Genomic DNA, 15,219 nt, shown 5'->3' with positions numbered 1-15,219 from the left:
AAGGTAGATTCTGCCCATTGATACCTTTGACTTGTATTGATCGTAATGTAACCTGAAGTAAATTAAAACGCTATAATAGGAACATTACCCTCAAACTATTATAATTTTAATGCTCAATATTGTATTTGATAAACTAGAGGCAGAATTAATGCTTTCAACTACACTACATATGGGCACAGTCTGGGACGCTAACATCACAGAAGAATGCACAGATTCGTCCCAGATTCTTTAGTTTCAATTCATCTGCTACTTTGTTTTGGACAACTTGACTCATCCACACACAATAACTTTCTAAATTTGGCTTGGTGTGTTATAATGTCATTATTCCAATGGAGCTGGTTGCGAGCAGCTGAACAGTCTTGACTATAATCCAGAGCTGTCAACATTCCACCATAGCAGCAGTTTGGGTTTAGGATTGTTTACAGAAACACTTTGGATCGGAGAGAGTGGTCATTACATCTTGCGTGTGGAGAAAAAAAACAGCTCTTCCATATATTTGGTATAATCTCTGGATGCTGCTGAGACTGTGCCCAGGTTTGACAGCGTACAAATCATTGGATCAGACCCAGCATGGGATAAAGCAAACAACAGGGCAGATTGAATACAGTACGTGTGGGGCAGGGACACAGCAAGCTAGCAAGCTGGTGCGGTTGATGCATTTGGTAGTACAGTTCCAATGTTGTCTTTCACTGCGAAAAGGCCTTACTTCTACCTTTAACAGCACAGCCACTGAGAAAGCAAGTTGTATAATCAAAGTACCACCAGTGAGGAGAGTCAATGTATTTCAGTACATTCATTGTCAAACCCTGCGAGGTTGGTTTAATCCCTGGTTCTCTCTGGTAGTGTTTTGGGTGGTGGGTGAGATAGAAAAAGAGATTGGGGTGAAATGATGCAGGGCAATTTTAACAAAGCCCAAGGGCACCCACAAAGTCCAACCCACACACACACAATCACACATGCATGCACACACTCAAACATTCTCACACGTTATTTATGCAGGAGAAAAATATATTAAACATTTGCATTACAAAACAGTACAAGGGCCTCAGTGTAGTAAAATACCTCTTCTGTCAGATAAAAATGTGTTGAAGAATCCATGTAGGCTGTCATTTCCTTATGTCTCATGTTTGCAAAACTATCTCTCCCTTTGCCTTCAACAAAATATCTATTCTCATTATTAAAAATATTCCCACCATTTAATGGGATTAGAGGCACTGGATTATATCTCTGTACACAAAAAGTCTTTTCAAAGTTTGTTTAGCAAATGGAAGCCAAAATCCAGAGAGCTACATGATTTAGATGCCATTAGGGGTTCAGGGCCAACAGGGCAATGGGAAGCACTTAACTAGTTAGACATTGACACCAAAATTCTCCAGGCTTTTCTCCCAGCCAACAGTCCAGCTGTCTGGCTCTGTAAAAACTTTGTCTCAGACCCACCAGGAATTGAACTATAAACCCTTCTCCCGCCCAACAGATCCAAATTCACCAATGTTATCTGGGTCGGTCCGATTCATGAGTAAAATCAGTTAATTCCTACAAAATTAATTCTATGGAGCTCCGATGGAAAACCAGCGATCACTATAGTAAAAACAGCCTTGTTTAAAGTGGTTGGATGACAGATAGCTGAAACAGTAGTTCATTCTGGAGCAAAAGCATCTGCGGTCCAGAGTGCTCCATCTCTCTGTATCCCCCAGTGGCCATCCAAATAACCACTCGAGGCCCTGAACAATCTGTAATGGCTCTCTGTTGTGCAGAACCCACAGTATATGACCAGAACTTGAGAAGACTTACTCCTTTCCACAGCTGGCTTACATGAACAAAAGAAAGCACAAAATAATCGGAACAGTTTCACAGCATGTTGGCGTTCCTGCCTAATCTTCTCTGCCGGAGTAGGACCCTTCAGCTCAGTCCACCGGGCCCTGGAAGATTAGCTTGGAAAAGCCCTGAGTGAGGCTGAGCTGGGTGGCACAGAAGGGGCAGGCGGCGTGGAAGGCGTGGGTGCCGTGGGGCAGAGGGATCTCTGCCCAGTACTTGACTGACTTCTCCGAACACACATGTCCACATGGCACAAAGGCATGAGTGGGTGCACCTGTGTCCACATAGAAGGCCGGCTCACAGCCCAGCCACAGTGGCACGTAGGGCCCGACCACTCGGCACATGGGACACTCTCGCTGAGTGTTGGGCTCCTGCTCTGAACGGTGGCCCCAGTTGTGGTAGCCGTGCACATGGCCGCAGGCCAAGTAGACCCAAGGCTGCTTGTCCTCCAGAGAAGAGAGGGCGCGGCTGCGTTGCATGCTGGGGAAGGCAAGTGTGTTGAGACCCACGGGGCACTGGGGGCGCGCTGCGTTGATCTCCTGTCGGAGAGCCTCCAGATGCTTTTGGGTGGGAGTGTGAAAGAGGCCTTCTGCAGTACGCCACAGCAAAGTGGCTCCACACAGATCCACAAGGGAGCCGTCCTGCAGTATATTACTCTCATGTTCTACCTGCAGAGGGTGATGTAGCAGACACACATTTAGTTTCACTTTGCAAAAACAAAGAGAATGCTTATGTCATGCATGCAACAGTCATACACATATTCTATTTGTGAAGTGAGAAACATCTTCTTCCTTCAAGTCACAGTGTCCCTTCTGCTGTGTACGTATACTATATGTATGAAGGTACTGACCAGTTTGCCTGGGATCTGTGCTGAGCGGGTCTCTCTCAGTGTGTAAACATCCCCACAAACCGAGATCTCTCTCCATACGCCAGGCTTTGACTCCTCCGTGAAGCCACCCTTTGGGTGCATTACCAGCACACCATTGGTAGTTAGTCCATCCATGTGACCGTCAGGGTTCTTCCATTTTGCTGCTTTTTCCTGTAGGCAAGACGTAGCATAGATGCAAACTGATGTGTTGTGTGGCTGGAAGTTTTTTTTTTAACATAACACTGCCAGTAAAAGAATTTGCATTTGTTTTTTTTCTGGTTAGAACTGTGCTGGAACTAGATTTAACACTGGACATTCAACCTTCCATTAAGAGAGCAGTGTTAATGTTGATACCATGTATCCACCATGGTACAATAAATAGTAATTACCCCAAGGAAGATGTTTTTGGAAGAATCAAAACCAGCTGCGTAGATGCGAGCAGTGAAAGGCGGGTTACGCTCGCAGACAACTCGGCAGGCAAAACGGGAGATGGTGCTCTGTGTAATGGGAGTCTCTTCTCCCTCCTGGCCTCCTGCTACTGTGTCAGTCACCACAAAGTCTATAGGACTCTCAGTGGAACGCCCAATCTACAAAGCAACACAGTCATTAATCAATGTCATGCTTATTGCTTTATTATTATTATTATTAGATTGTTTCTTGTGATCTCATACTGGCATGGGTGAAAAGGGGATTCTTTTTAATCCCTGCAGAAATTTGTACTGAACCGTTTCACGCTTTTCAGCCATTTGTCAGTTTGTGGCGGTTTGACATTTTAATGACAGCGCACAGGATAATGCTGTTGTGTGTCTTGTCTCAGCATTTTTACCAAGGCATGTTGTTGTCATATCAGTGAATCTCTCCAGAGAATCCAAGTTCCTTTGTTTAAATAATGTATCAGGCTTATTTTTTAAGCGGACTACAGGGTTAAACACTGACAAATGTCCAAACAGTTTTCAAAGCTGAACAAGCAGAGGTAAAAAAAAAAAAAAGTATTTCCTCCATCTCAAAAAAGTCCTGAATTCTTGTTTTTGAGTAGTTTCCCCTTCTCTGCTGTGTCTAGGTTTCTATTAATTCAGTGTTGTTAAAAGTCACATCGACACAACACGGCTGAATGTTAAGCATGCGTTTGCAGTGCTGTCTTCCCTCTGGTCATCGTTTCCTTGCTGTACACTCTGATTAATGCTACAGACAGAACTGTTGACAGTACATATACAGGACACATGCACTCACTGGTGGACTGTAAAGTTTGAGAAGGGAAAAACAACCAAATGTGCATAGATTTTGAAGGCGTAGCTGCAAATATTCTTAATCAAATACAGCGCTGAAAATGTCACTAATTAAACCAGTCAATCAAGAGAGATTAAAACGGCTATTTTTATTGTGCAGTTCAAGAGAAAAAGTCAATATTTGATTCAAGCTGTTTTTTTCATCAAATATATTATTAAAGTAAATATTTTTGAGTTTTGACTGTGAAAAAAAAAAAAAATTACAGTAGAACAAGCAAGTCGTATACAACAAGCTTTGGGCTCTGGGAAATTATAATGGTTCAATAATGAAAGTAATGGTTGTGGTACAGTAATCGGACAGTTGCAGCAATGATCAAATTCAACTCTGTTCTCTCTGGATTCAACAGGTTGTTAAACCCAAAATGGTAACAGTGTCATTTAAAGCTAAAGTGCGTAGTTTCTGTCTCCCCAATGAGAAATTCTAAGTAATGGCGCATCCAAACAGCACAAGCCTTCCGTGATTGCGCACCACCCCCACCCCTCCTCCGCGCAGTTACTAGTAGCCAATGACAATCCAGTAGATTAAAAAAACATGGATTCTTCAGAAAAGGTAATTATCTTGGCTCGATTTTCTGCGCGCAAAAGTCGCTGGACGACAATCTTCTGAAGATAGCTATCCTGAGAAATAGAGAGTTGTGTGGAGCCAATAGTCTTACTTAGCTTTGTAGCAACTCATTTGGCAATGGCTTAAATGTAACAGACTTTTGTTAATGTAAAATAGTAACACACTAAAGCATTAATGGGTTTTTACCTGAAACATGTCTGTGTCTTTATCATGGCAGTATTCCACCACTACCGTATGGTTCCTGGACAATGTGTAGGAGATGCTGTGTTGGCCTTTACAGTTCACAGCCTGAAATAAGACAAGCGACTCATTAACACATGGTGATACCATATATTTAACATAACAGATACATATTCAAACAAAGTATAAGCACACCAACAACAAGGGAGTGTTTAACTGTTTAGTGTCATAGTGAAGTCAGTAAAACCCTTTGATGTCTTTTGATTTGTGGCTTTGACACCGGATGTAAGAGTGCCAAAGGTCCACAAACAGAAGCGACACTACCATGTGCCTTGTGCAATCACTGAATCCTGTGTGAGGGGAAATTACAGATCAGGGCAAAAAAACAGTCCTATTAAAAAGCACCACACTCAGTGCTTGTTGGAATAGAATATACTTGTCCTAGTTAACACCCTATTATTCACAACTAAAAAAAACTAAAGAAATTCTTGGGCTTGTTATTGCAATGGATCATTACTGTGTAATGTTTTTTTGTTTGTTTTTTTACAACCAAAGATCTTAGGCAGGATTGTCTGGCAGAAGACACACTGGACATGACAGTGATCAGAAATTGCCCACCAGCCTCAGTTAACACTAGCTTGCCTAGCAGCTGAACTGCCTCAGTCAGTGTAGCGAGGCAGGTTCCCATCAACAGTTTACCACATGCCACTATCATTGTGCTCTAATCTGCAAATCCCACCCACCTCTCTCTCTCTCTCTCTCTCTGTCACATGCAAGAGGGAAAGAGGGAGAGAGAAAGTGGGTCATCTGCGCTACCACTCTGCTGTAACATCAGAGACAGACGTGGACAAATCTCATCATCACATGCAGTCTTGTCTCGACTGCGCTGCTACAAACAAATGGTGCTCCACCTGTTCAACGGCTAAAAGAAGTTTATGCACACTCCACAAAGAAACACACAGAGAGAGAGAGAGAGAGAGAGAGAGAGAGAGAGAAAGCACGGTCAGGATTTGAATAGGAGGCTTGCAGTAGCATCATGGGAGCTCCTTTTTATGTATCATGAACAACGGAGTGTGCCCTAAAATGTGAGCTCTTCCCTTGCAGCTTTTGAGCCACAGAACATTCTCCGTGTGTACAGCTGGGGAGCGCAGGGTCCGGAAACTGCAACTACTTCCTCCTCAGTTCACCCTCTTTATCCCAGGCCTGGTAACAGGGTGGCAGAGAGGAACAGCAGTGAAAGGGGAAGAAGGTCACAGCCGTTCCCATCTCTGAAACAGTCTGTGACTATTTGTGAAAAGGCATTCTTTGCTCAATCGCGCTGCGCCGTGAAAACAGTCAAGTCCAGTGCAACGTGGTTTTCTGAGAAACAACTTGTAGTGTGGAGCAGCAGGAACATTTAGCCATAGTTCATAGGCTCCTGCAGCACAACATTCAGCTCAAACTCAAATTAAATGATGAACAATCTTTGTGATGAAAAAGCCTCTGTCAGAGAAAAACCTCTGAGGAGATACCAGGAGTCAAGTTCCACAAGGTTGAGAGTAACCTGAACCAGAGAGAGCCTTTGGCCAGCGAGCTAAACTGCCAACAAATGTCTAGAATATTGGCCTTCAAGAGGTGCCGAGGTAAGCAGGTCCTATCGCTTGTTTAGCAGTTTTTCTTGGGAACCAAAGGCAGGAATGCAGACGTGTTATACTGGAAGGGGCAGTTTCTGGCAGGCACTACGGTGCAAAGAAAAGCTATGAGGCCCAGCTAGGAACTAAAGTCATTGAACTGAATATGTCAACATTAAGGTCTGCCAACTATAATATAAAGGAGTTCACTGCATGTCCCGTAAGTTACCATTCTCTGAAAAAGTCAGTAGTGTTTTTTCAAGATTTTCCTTCAGCTGTGAATACTCTTTAATCTGCTATGTTCATACACAATATGAATTAAAAACTGCTTAAATACACTGACAAAATTATTCTTCACCCTCTGTCTTAGTTTTTTATTTACATGCTTACATACATTATTGTCTAAAATATAAGGGTGGGAAAAATATCCAATTCTTAGATACATCAGAATGACTGAAAGAGGATGGGATAACGGACAACAACTTAGAGTTTAGGCAAAAGTGCAGAGAAAATATACACATGATCTAATAAGACATACATACAATAATTATGCAAAACACATATACGCTGTTCATCTACTTTATCACATTACATCTGACCGCCTCATGTTTCATTCACTGTGACAGAAGGGGACTTTCACAAGCATGTTTAAGGCTTGAGCATGGAATTACTACACAATAAAAACATCAGTAGACAAAACATTTCATTAAAACTTGTGTGACAGATACTGTATATGTCAAAATCTAAGCTTTGTCTACCTGCGGTGGCTAGTAAGTGATTAGCAAACTGAGCAACAAACTCAGATTTATATGTATATTTTTAAAACCACGCACAGAAATGTACATAAAACAATTGTTGCATCAAGATGCATCGATAAATCGGCTTAGAATCGAATTGTTGGCCTCTGAATCAGAATCGAAGGTACCAAGAGATTCCCAGCCCTACTAAAACATGCATCAATAAACAACAGGCAGACAATTGTTCATTATAACGGAGAGTCCGCTCAATAAATCACTTTTCCATCCACTGATCTGTTCTGTACCTTGCTGGCCTGGGGTGTGTTGAGGATGTGCACAGTGCTTGGCTTAACACCATTGGCTTTGGTCCTCTTGTATAGCGCAAATCTGCTTTTCCGTCTAGCCCGATCTCCATTGGGCAGAGAGCCATTGTACCTGTCAAGGGAGGGGTGGAGGGAAGGACAGCAAATAAGCAAAACAGTTCCAATATGATGAGAAAACACAAATCAAATTTTGGTAGCTGAAAAAAAAAGATGTGTCTAATGACATTTACAGGCTAAATTCCTGTAATCATAAAAAGTAAAATGCAGAATTAGAAATATCCACATGTTTGGAAAAGGAGTTTTGCTACGCATTACATCACTGGCAATCTAATGCACCCTATTAGCAATCTAAGCATTACCTTGGATAATGTCTCTTATTACATAATGCACTCTGGTATTTGTGATTTCAGGGCGCCAACTCTGTGTAAACTGCAGCTGTTCCTCGACATAAACTGGTCCCAGGCAGAAGCAGGTTATTCGATTCACATCACATTTCCTATCACTGGGTGGAGAACTGGGCTCACATGAAACATGTTCTCTCATAGCTGGATTTTTTACACTGCCACAGAAAGTTCTAAGATCTCAATTTCAAATCCTCAACACCACCAGAAGATCACTGAAGAGCATTCTCGGTTTTCACTTCTCAATATCAGCCTCCATTCTCAGTCTGCTGCATGGGGCACTTAGCCTAGGCAGCTCCTTATGAATGAAGAAGCCCCTTCCGGTGGGACTGCTCCTCCCCCCATCCACCAGCTGGTTACTACAGCTGGGACACCCCATGCCCTACTCCCATCCAACACACAGACCTTCTGTCACACACTCACGTGTAAGCTGTGTGCTAAACAGACACTAGAAATATCGCTATTGAAAGCTCCAAGATGGCATAGTAATACCTTTCATGGAGAAGTGACTTCTATCAACCACTACAGACATCTCTCCTTGTTGCAACACAAATGCAACAGTAGCAACAAGAGCCTCTTTCTGCCTATGTCTCATGTCTCCTGTCTCTTCACGGCTGGCCAGACATGGAAACACATGGTCCCAGTCAGCACAGAGCACACAGCTGACCTGTAGGACAAGCCACCCACAGAGAGCTAGAGAGGCACTGGATTATACTGTGGACAAACCTACAGCTAAAACACTGACAGCCGGAGGAAAATGGCACAATAAAAAGTGGATAAATAACTGTATTAGTTTTTTCACAATTTTAGATTGTTCACTATTACAAAGACTCTTTAGCTTTTACTACTAATGTTGATTTGTGTATGTACAGTGGTTTCTTTTTACATGCTGCTTTAACCCTTGTGTTGTCTTCACTTTCGGGACCCTCTTGTGTCCCTCGGGTCAAATTGACCCGTGACTTATTTGGGGTTTTAAAAACCATTCTGAAATAAAATTTGACTTCATAATCTATTAAAAAATATTGTCTTTATCTCAATTTCAAACAATTGAGATAATGTATATGTTTATGGAATGCAATCAGTCTCGACTAGCACACAATTAAAAATGGAAGTGGGGTTTGTTTTTTTTCCATAAGGTTTTAATTCATGTTAAAAATCCACTATGGATAAAAACAGAAGTGGTCATATCCAGAATAATTTTCTGAATTGAGTCGGGAATACATGTTTATCACAGGAAATAAGGTAAGGCCGTTGACTTTCAGGTTGAAAAAATGTAACTTGTACCATTTTTCTTCTTGTAAAAATTTGAAATGGGCCAATTTGACCCGAATATAATACAAGGGTTAAAAAGACATTCACTCTGGTAACAAAATAAAGGAAAGAAGGCACATTCAAATTAAAGAACAAAACATTACTAATTACTAACAATAAACACACGTCTAAAGCTAATTTAACAGAGTGCTGACTTTATACTCCAATTTTATCCAACCTGCCCTCGAAACTCCCCACCTAATAAAGACCAGCTGTGCCAATATACATTCAATAACAACTTAGTTCTTTTCTTCTGCTGGATACGGTACCTGGATGTCCACACACACACACACACACACACACACACACACACACACACACACACACACACACACACACCCACACACACACACACACACACAACACACACACACACACACACACACACACACACACACACACACACACACACACACACACACACACACACACACACACACACACACACACACACACACACACACACACACACACACACACACACACACCACACCACACACCACACCCACACACACACACACACACACACACACACACACACACACACACACAGTAAGATCATTTGCAGCTTGGCATTTCGCCATATAGACAATTCAACAATTCTAATAGCAGAATGTAATATAACCCTGGCTCTTTGAGAAACAGCACAAGTGCCTTATCAAGGAACTGCAAAGTCACATTAATTGGGATAGGCTTTTTAGAGCTTCGCTCCTACCAAGTGTGAGTGCTTTCCCTTTTGGCCGGTGCCAGACAGACAGCGGCTTTACCTTCCAATACTTATGAGCAGGGATAAGAAGACTATGGCATATCACCTATCCTCGAGGGTTGCACTAAAGACCTCTTCACAGTCGCCTCTGGTTGCAAACTTTAAATCCTGGTGCGCCAGTGAGATCTTTGTCATTTTGATGTCACACTGTCTAAAGAAGAAGAAAAAGGTAAACAATGGCAGAACTGGCAGCAGCATTGACGTCAACGTCAACAGCGGCTAAGATGACATTGGAGTCAATAGATGAGGAAGAACAGCTGCTTTCTAAGCCTGCTTGCAAAAAAACTAAGAAAAAGAAGGTGGGATGTTCGTCCTTTGAATAATGCCAGACATAAACATGGTGAGTTCAATATCCTCATGAAACAAATGAGGATGATAGACACAAGAGAGATTTGCAGTCATTCTGTGAGTCACAGCATCCACTTGCCCTCAAACTCTTGCATGCTTCCTGTTTCTGCTTTGTTGCGCGCCGCTGAAAAAATAGAGTTGCTTTCTGGTCGCGCACTTTAAATCCTGGCGCGTCAGCCCCATTGTGATGTCACATTGTCGCACAACAGGTTGGGAACTGCGACGGTAAAGAGGCCATAAGAAGCCAACGGCCCCTCCCACCTCTTATGCTTGAATCAAAGGCTAGTGTTTGCAGAATAGGGAGATGTGCTGAGTTTTTATAACCCTCATTAGCATGACATAGAGGTAGGGTGGCCTTAGAAGGGTCACAGAAGATGGCTCAGAGGTCTGATGATGCTGCAAAGTAAGACTACAGGCTATTAGTGCTTCAGATAGGTTGATCTAAAGTGTACGTCAACAGTACATCGTCACTACATGGGAGGCAGCCAGATGGCACCGTGAATGAGAAGAGCACCAGTCACCTGACCAAGATTTAAGCTGTCATGGGCCCAAGTATCCATCTGACTGATATAACCTTGCACAAGACACTGACACCACACAAGCTCCACACTGGCCTTGTTGTATAGTTGAGGAACGCAAAAGAATAACTCTTTTCCTTCTTGGATGAATGGGATTTTTAAAAAGAAAAGCTATCTCAACAATCAGTGCCAGTCTGCACCAAAGATGCCCCCAAGTTGATTTGTACACTTCCTTTACTGAGCGGTTCTTTGAGGGAGAAATGTACAAAGTTCAATCAATAGGCCTAGTCTCCCAGCCACAATGGACAGAGGAAGCTGAGGAGAGGCAAAGGCTGAGTCCTGATCAATCCATCCTTTCATTTCCAGGATACCCACGCAGCCACCCCACCCTCACTGACCAGCACCAAGCCAATCTGCCCAGGCAGGGATGGGGGGGCAGCCATGCAAGTAATAAGAGCCACCATGGTCATGGCAACAAACCACTGAAGGGAACTGCTGCTCAAACAAGCTTTGTTCCATGCTGTCAGCTATCTTGTCTACCATCAGTTTTATCAGTGGGATGTGATGTCATGGCAGTGATTATACACCCGTCACATCTGATTCAAATATGTGTCTTTATGTCAGGAGAGAGAACAAAAGTATCAGCTTCAAACATGCCACATGTTCAGCCTGGGGTAATAAGCAGTCAGCATTTTTTGTCCCATATAATAACAGCATGGCTGTGATTGCATGAGTGGAGGGCAAGGGACAAAACCACACTCTACCATGCTCTGCATATATAACCTTTATAGGCATATCAATTGAAGGGCTTGAAACAAAAGCCATATACAGTACATGCAATTTCCACGGCACAAACACCTAAAAGTGCTAGTTTTAAGTAATTTGCAGTAGTGGCCAAACTCTAATCACTGATGACACAGCAGGTGTTTTCCATAATCTGTGGCAGCTGATGCCTTTGACAATTTATCAAAACATGATTGTTCAAAGTGATAACTGGCTACAGTTTCTCCTCAACAAATCCAGAAAGAACACAGCAGTGGTTTTAAAATAGATGTGACAAGAAAAAGGCACAGCAGTGTTTACTCAATGGCAGGATGAGACATGTATACTAATGACACTATAACTGCCTTATGTTTTTTAACATTGCAGATTAGGGCTGGGTATTGTTTGATTTTTTTTTTTGAAATTCTAGCGCCAATATGATTTTTAAAAGAATTAACATGTTTTTCACTTTTTTTTAACAAACAACTGAACATCCATTTGACTTAATGATAATTTATTGATTAGTCGATCAATGGAAAATGAATCTGATAAGTGTGATTGATGGTTTAGGTGATTAGGTCTCATTGATTCCAAGTGTTTTAATTTGTTGGCGTAGCTACAAACAGATATATCCTGTGTAGTAATTTAATCAAACAATCCACTTTTACCCATATCACGATTTCCATGGATATCGTGATATAAAATTGGATATTGTGTGATAGAGGGTTTTATCCATACTCCCTACTCCTGATGTTAGTCATTAGTGGTCCAAAAGCCTGGTAACGGTTAGGGTCCCCTACCTGACCATGTGGACAGCAGACATTAGTGAATGTAAAGAAATCAGCGTTGTGTTGGGATAAGCAAAGTGTGTGATTTCAAACTATTGAACTGTAACAATGATATGACATGATAATTTCACAAACCATGGCTTTGTAGTGCAGGCGCGTGACTACGGAAAATGTGTTTTAAAAAACGTAACGTTGTGCGGTCTGAGCTTCAGATTGTTTTGAAAATAGGAAGAACCTTGAGGGATGGGGGAGGGGGAACCATCACCACATCCGAATTCCTTAAACCCCATGAATCCTTACCCAACTTTTAAGGTAGGAAGGAGCGTCTGGGAATTCATGCACCCGGGTCTCTACAGTTCTCCTGAACTTTTATTTAGTGTGGACATTGTGTGATTGATGTAGCAGAAATGTTGTTTATTCCCCAATTGTCAGAGAATTAAAACATTGCCACCAACTCAACACGAAAATGTACACATTTCTGATTGCGCACGTGTCTAATTAGTGGAGTAACGTGAGTGCGTGAATCCAAACTGGGCTTAACGTTATTCTTGAATACTTCTAGAAAGTTAACTTAGCTGTGTACAAGTCGATGTTTGTCTAAAATAAAAAGCACATTACTAAAGTAACGTTACACACCTTATTTTCTAAACTTACACTCACGTCGCTAAGTGAGCTAAGCTATGTGAGTGCCCCCTTGTAAAACTTCCGTAAGAAATGCTGGCTTTAACGTCAACGTAGGAGTCTGTAAAGTAAAGTTTATCGTAAAGTATCAGCAAAGCAAAACTCACCCTAGCACCACCAGCTCCCCGTATTTCACTGGGTCTTTGGACGGGGCGCAGTGCTCCTCTTGGCTTGACGAAAACATGAGGCTTCTGGCTTCACTGTGTAACATTAGCTAGCTAACGTTATACAGTAATAACAGCTGCTCAAAAATCACCGGGAATTCTCTTCAAGAAACAGGACAGGGTCTCATTTCAGATCATATATCCAGCGACATATGTCTCTGTGCCCACGCCAATCCAGATTACTATAAATACACTGATTTTAAACTTCTTTAGCGTGACAGGGCAAAATGTAACTTACTTGGCGGTTGAATCCGCTCTGAAGCAGATAGAATAACAGAGAGGAGCAGGGCCGGAATGTACCATTCCATTTTTCTTTACTTTGTGTAGGGGGACTCCATACCAAATATTTGTTTAAAATAGTGTTTTAGACCTGAGTGTGCCATGTGTAGTTTTAGAAGTTATTAATAAGTTATTATTTACACTAGAGGAAAGTATTTTGCTTTTAATTTATTGTTGGGTAAGCAGCGTTATCGTACTTGGGAGTGAAACTTCCTACTTTTGCAACCTCACATGTTTCATGGCTCGCACCCTGTATTATGTAAACAAAGAGTACAATCTGGGATCCTAAAGGGATCATACTTTTCATGATAACTTTGCAAAGTTTCCAGTTTCCCATGTATAACGAGAATAAGGGTTTACGTTGTTGTCGTAACGTCCTTTGAATATATCATATAACTTACTTATTTTTCAACATAAATGTAATAAGGATCACACAATTTTATTACAAATCACTGCTTTTGGATAAAGTTTCACAGGCCTAAGTGGAGCAGAAGGTGGGGCAGTAATAGTGGGAAACACATGGTGAAAATAATCATCCTGGTACATTTCCTGACTATAACATGCAAAGAATGAAAGGATGGTGAAATCAGGTTTGCTTATTTTATTGGTGAGCCCCTGGGTTGTTTTAAGAACTTTATTTGATGGTGACTTAATTGCAGTTGGCTAATGCATGCAAATGTTTATGCAACCTAATCCTAATGACGTGACTATTTATCTGCATGCCTGGGAGTTTTATTTTCACATTATCATTGCTTATTTTGATCCTTTTTATTTCCCTTTTCTTGGTTACCAGCCTTCAGGTATATGCTTATTTCTTTTTGTAATATGGTATTAGTCACTTGGCTCCATGTGAGAAGATACCAATTAATCTAATAATAACATCAAGGCCTATTTGCCTAATTGCTCCTTCTGAGAAGGACTCAGAGACTGTCAAATTTAACCAAATATCCACACCCTATGTGAGGATGTCAAGAACCTCTCAACCCAATATACCACATGTTGTTCTCACCCCTTTCTGATGAATGTGTCACTCCACTTTTGTCTGGCGGTCTCATCAACATTTTACTGCCTCTGTCTTGTTTTCACAAGACCCTGCATGGTTGAGGTGTCCTTACTGCTTCGGGCTCCTTCAGTGGTCCTATTGCCTCTGCAGTAATGACCTGTTTGAACTGGTGTTCAGTTTCAAAGTGCAATAACACTTGGCACAAAAACAAAAAAGTAGTAGGGGGTCACTAGGGCCCATGAAGGTACTTGCCTCCCCTTGTACTTAAACTCTGCAGTACTATAACATACATTAATGTGTTATTCCATTTGTAAGCAATACAACTCAGATTAATCCATGACATTTGTTGGTTCCGTTCGTAGTTGCACATACTTGTCCATTAATAGTACAGTAGAGTGAACTTCAGCAGTTGTGCACAAGGATCAAGCTGCATTAGGCCTTTAACTACAGGCCTAGGGGCTGGACTTAAAACGATGGGTATAATGAATGTTTACTGCTCTTTTGTGTCACTGTCTCTTTCCGCTTGCCTTCATCCATTGGGCATTGTCTGTGTAAACGACCACTACAGTCTTTTCTATGTCTGTCTGACTCACCCTCCCGCATGTACACACACACACACACACACACACACACACACACACACACACACTAGTGTTGGGGGGGGAGATCAAAGGCTCTCTAGTACATACCACACTGATGGAGAGCAGATGCAAGGAGTGGGCTGCTTTGCTGAAGTTGTGCTGGCGTAGTAAGAGTGCAAATCTATGTTTAGGAGGAGGAGTTTAATGTTACCAGGCAAGAAGCAGTCAAAGCA

General features: G+C 41.9%; 1 protein-coding gene across 1 annotated transcript; it reads right to left on the bottom strand.

Annotated features, from left to right (window-relative positions):
* Positions 1 to 757: 757 nt before the first annotated feature.
* On the bottom strand, positions 758 to 13,398 carry peli2 (pellino E3 ubiquitin protein ligase family member 2). The gene is made up of 6 exons (XM_032500601.1): positions 13,067 to 13,398; positions 7,367 to 7,496; positions 4,721 to 4,822; positions 3,073 to 3,270; positions 2,666 to 2,854; positions 758 to 2,483 (listed from the first exon to the last, which is right to left on the bottom strand). The coding sequence occupies exons 1-6, from the start codon at positions 13,168 to 13,170 to the stop codon at positions 1,905 to 1,907; spliced, it is 1,302 nt and encodes a 433-aa protein (XP_032356492.1). The 5' UTR covers positions 13,171 to 13,398; the 3' UTR covers positions 758 to 1,904.
* Between the last annotated feature and the right edge of the window lie 1,821 nt (positions 13,399 to 15,219).

Source organism: Etheostoma spectabile, chromosome 20 (genome assembly GCF_008692095.1).
Source record: "Etheostoma spectabile isolate EspeVRDwgs_2016 chromosome 20, UIUC_Espe_1.0, whole genome shotgun sequence".
Lineage (NCBI taxonomy): Eukaryota > Metazoa > Chordata > Actinopteri > Perciformes > Percidae > Etheostoma > Etheostoma spectabile.
Note: the sequence above shows the minus strand (reverse complement) of the source record. Positions and strands in the feature narration are given on the sequence as shown.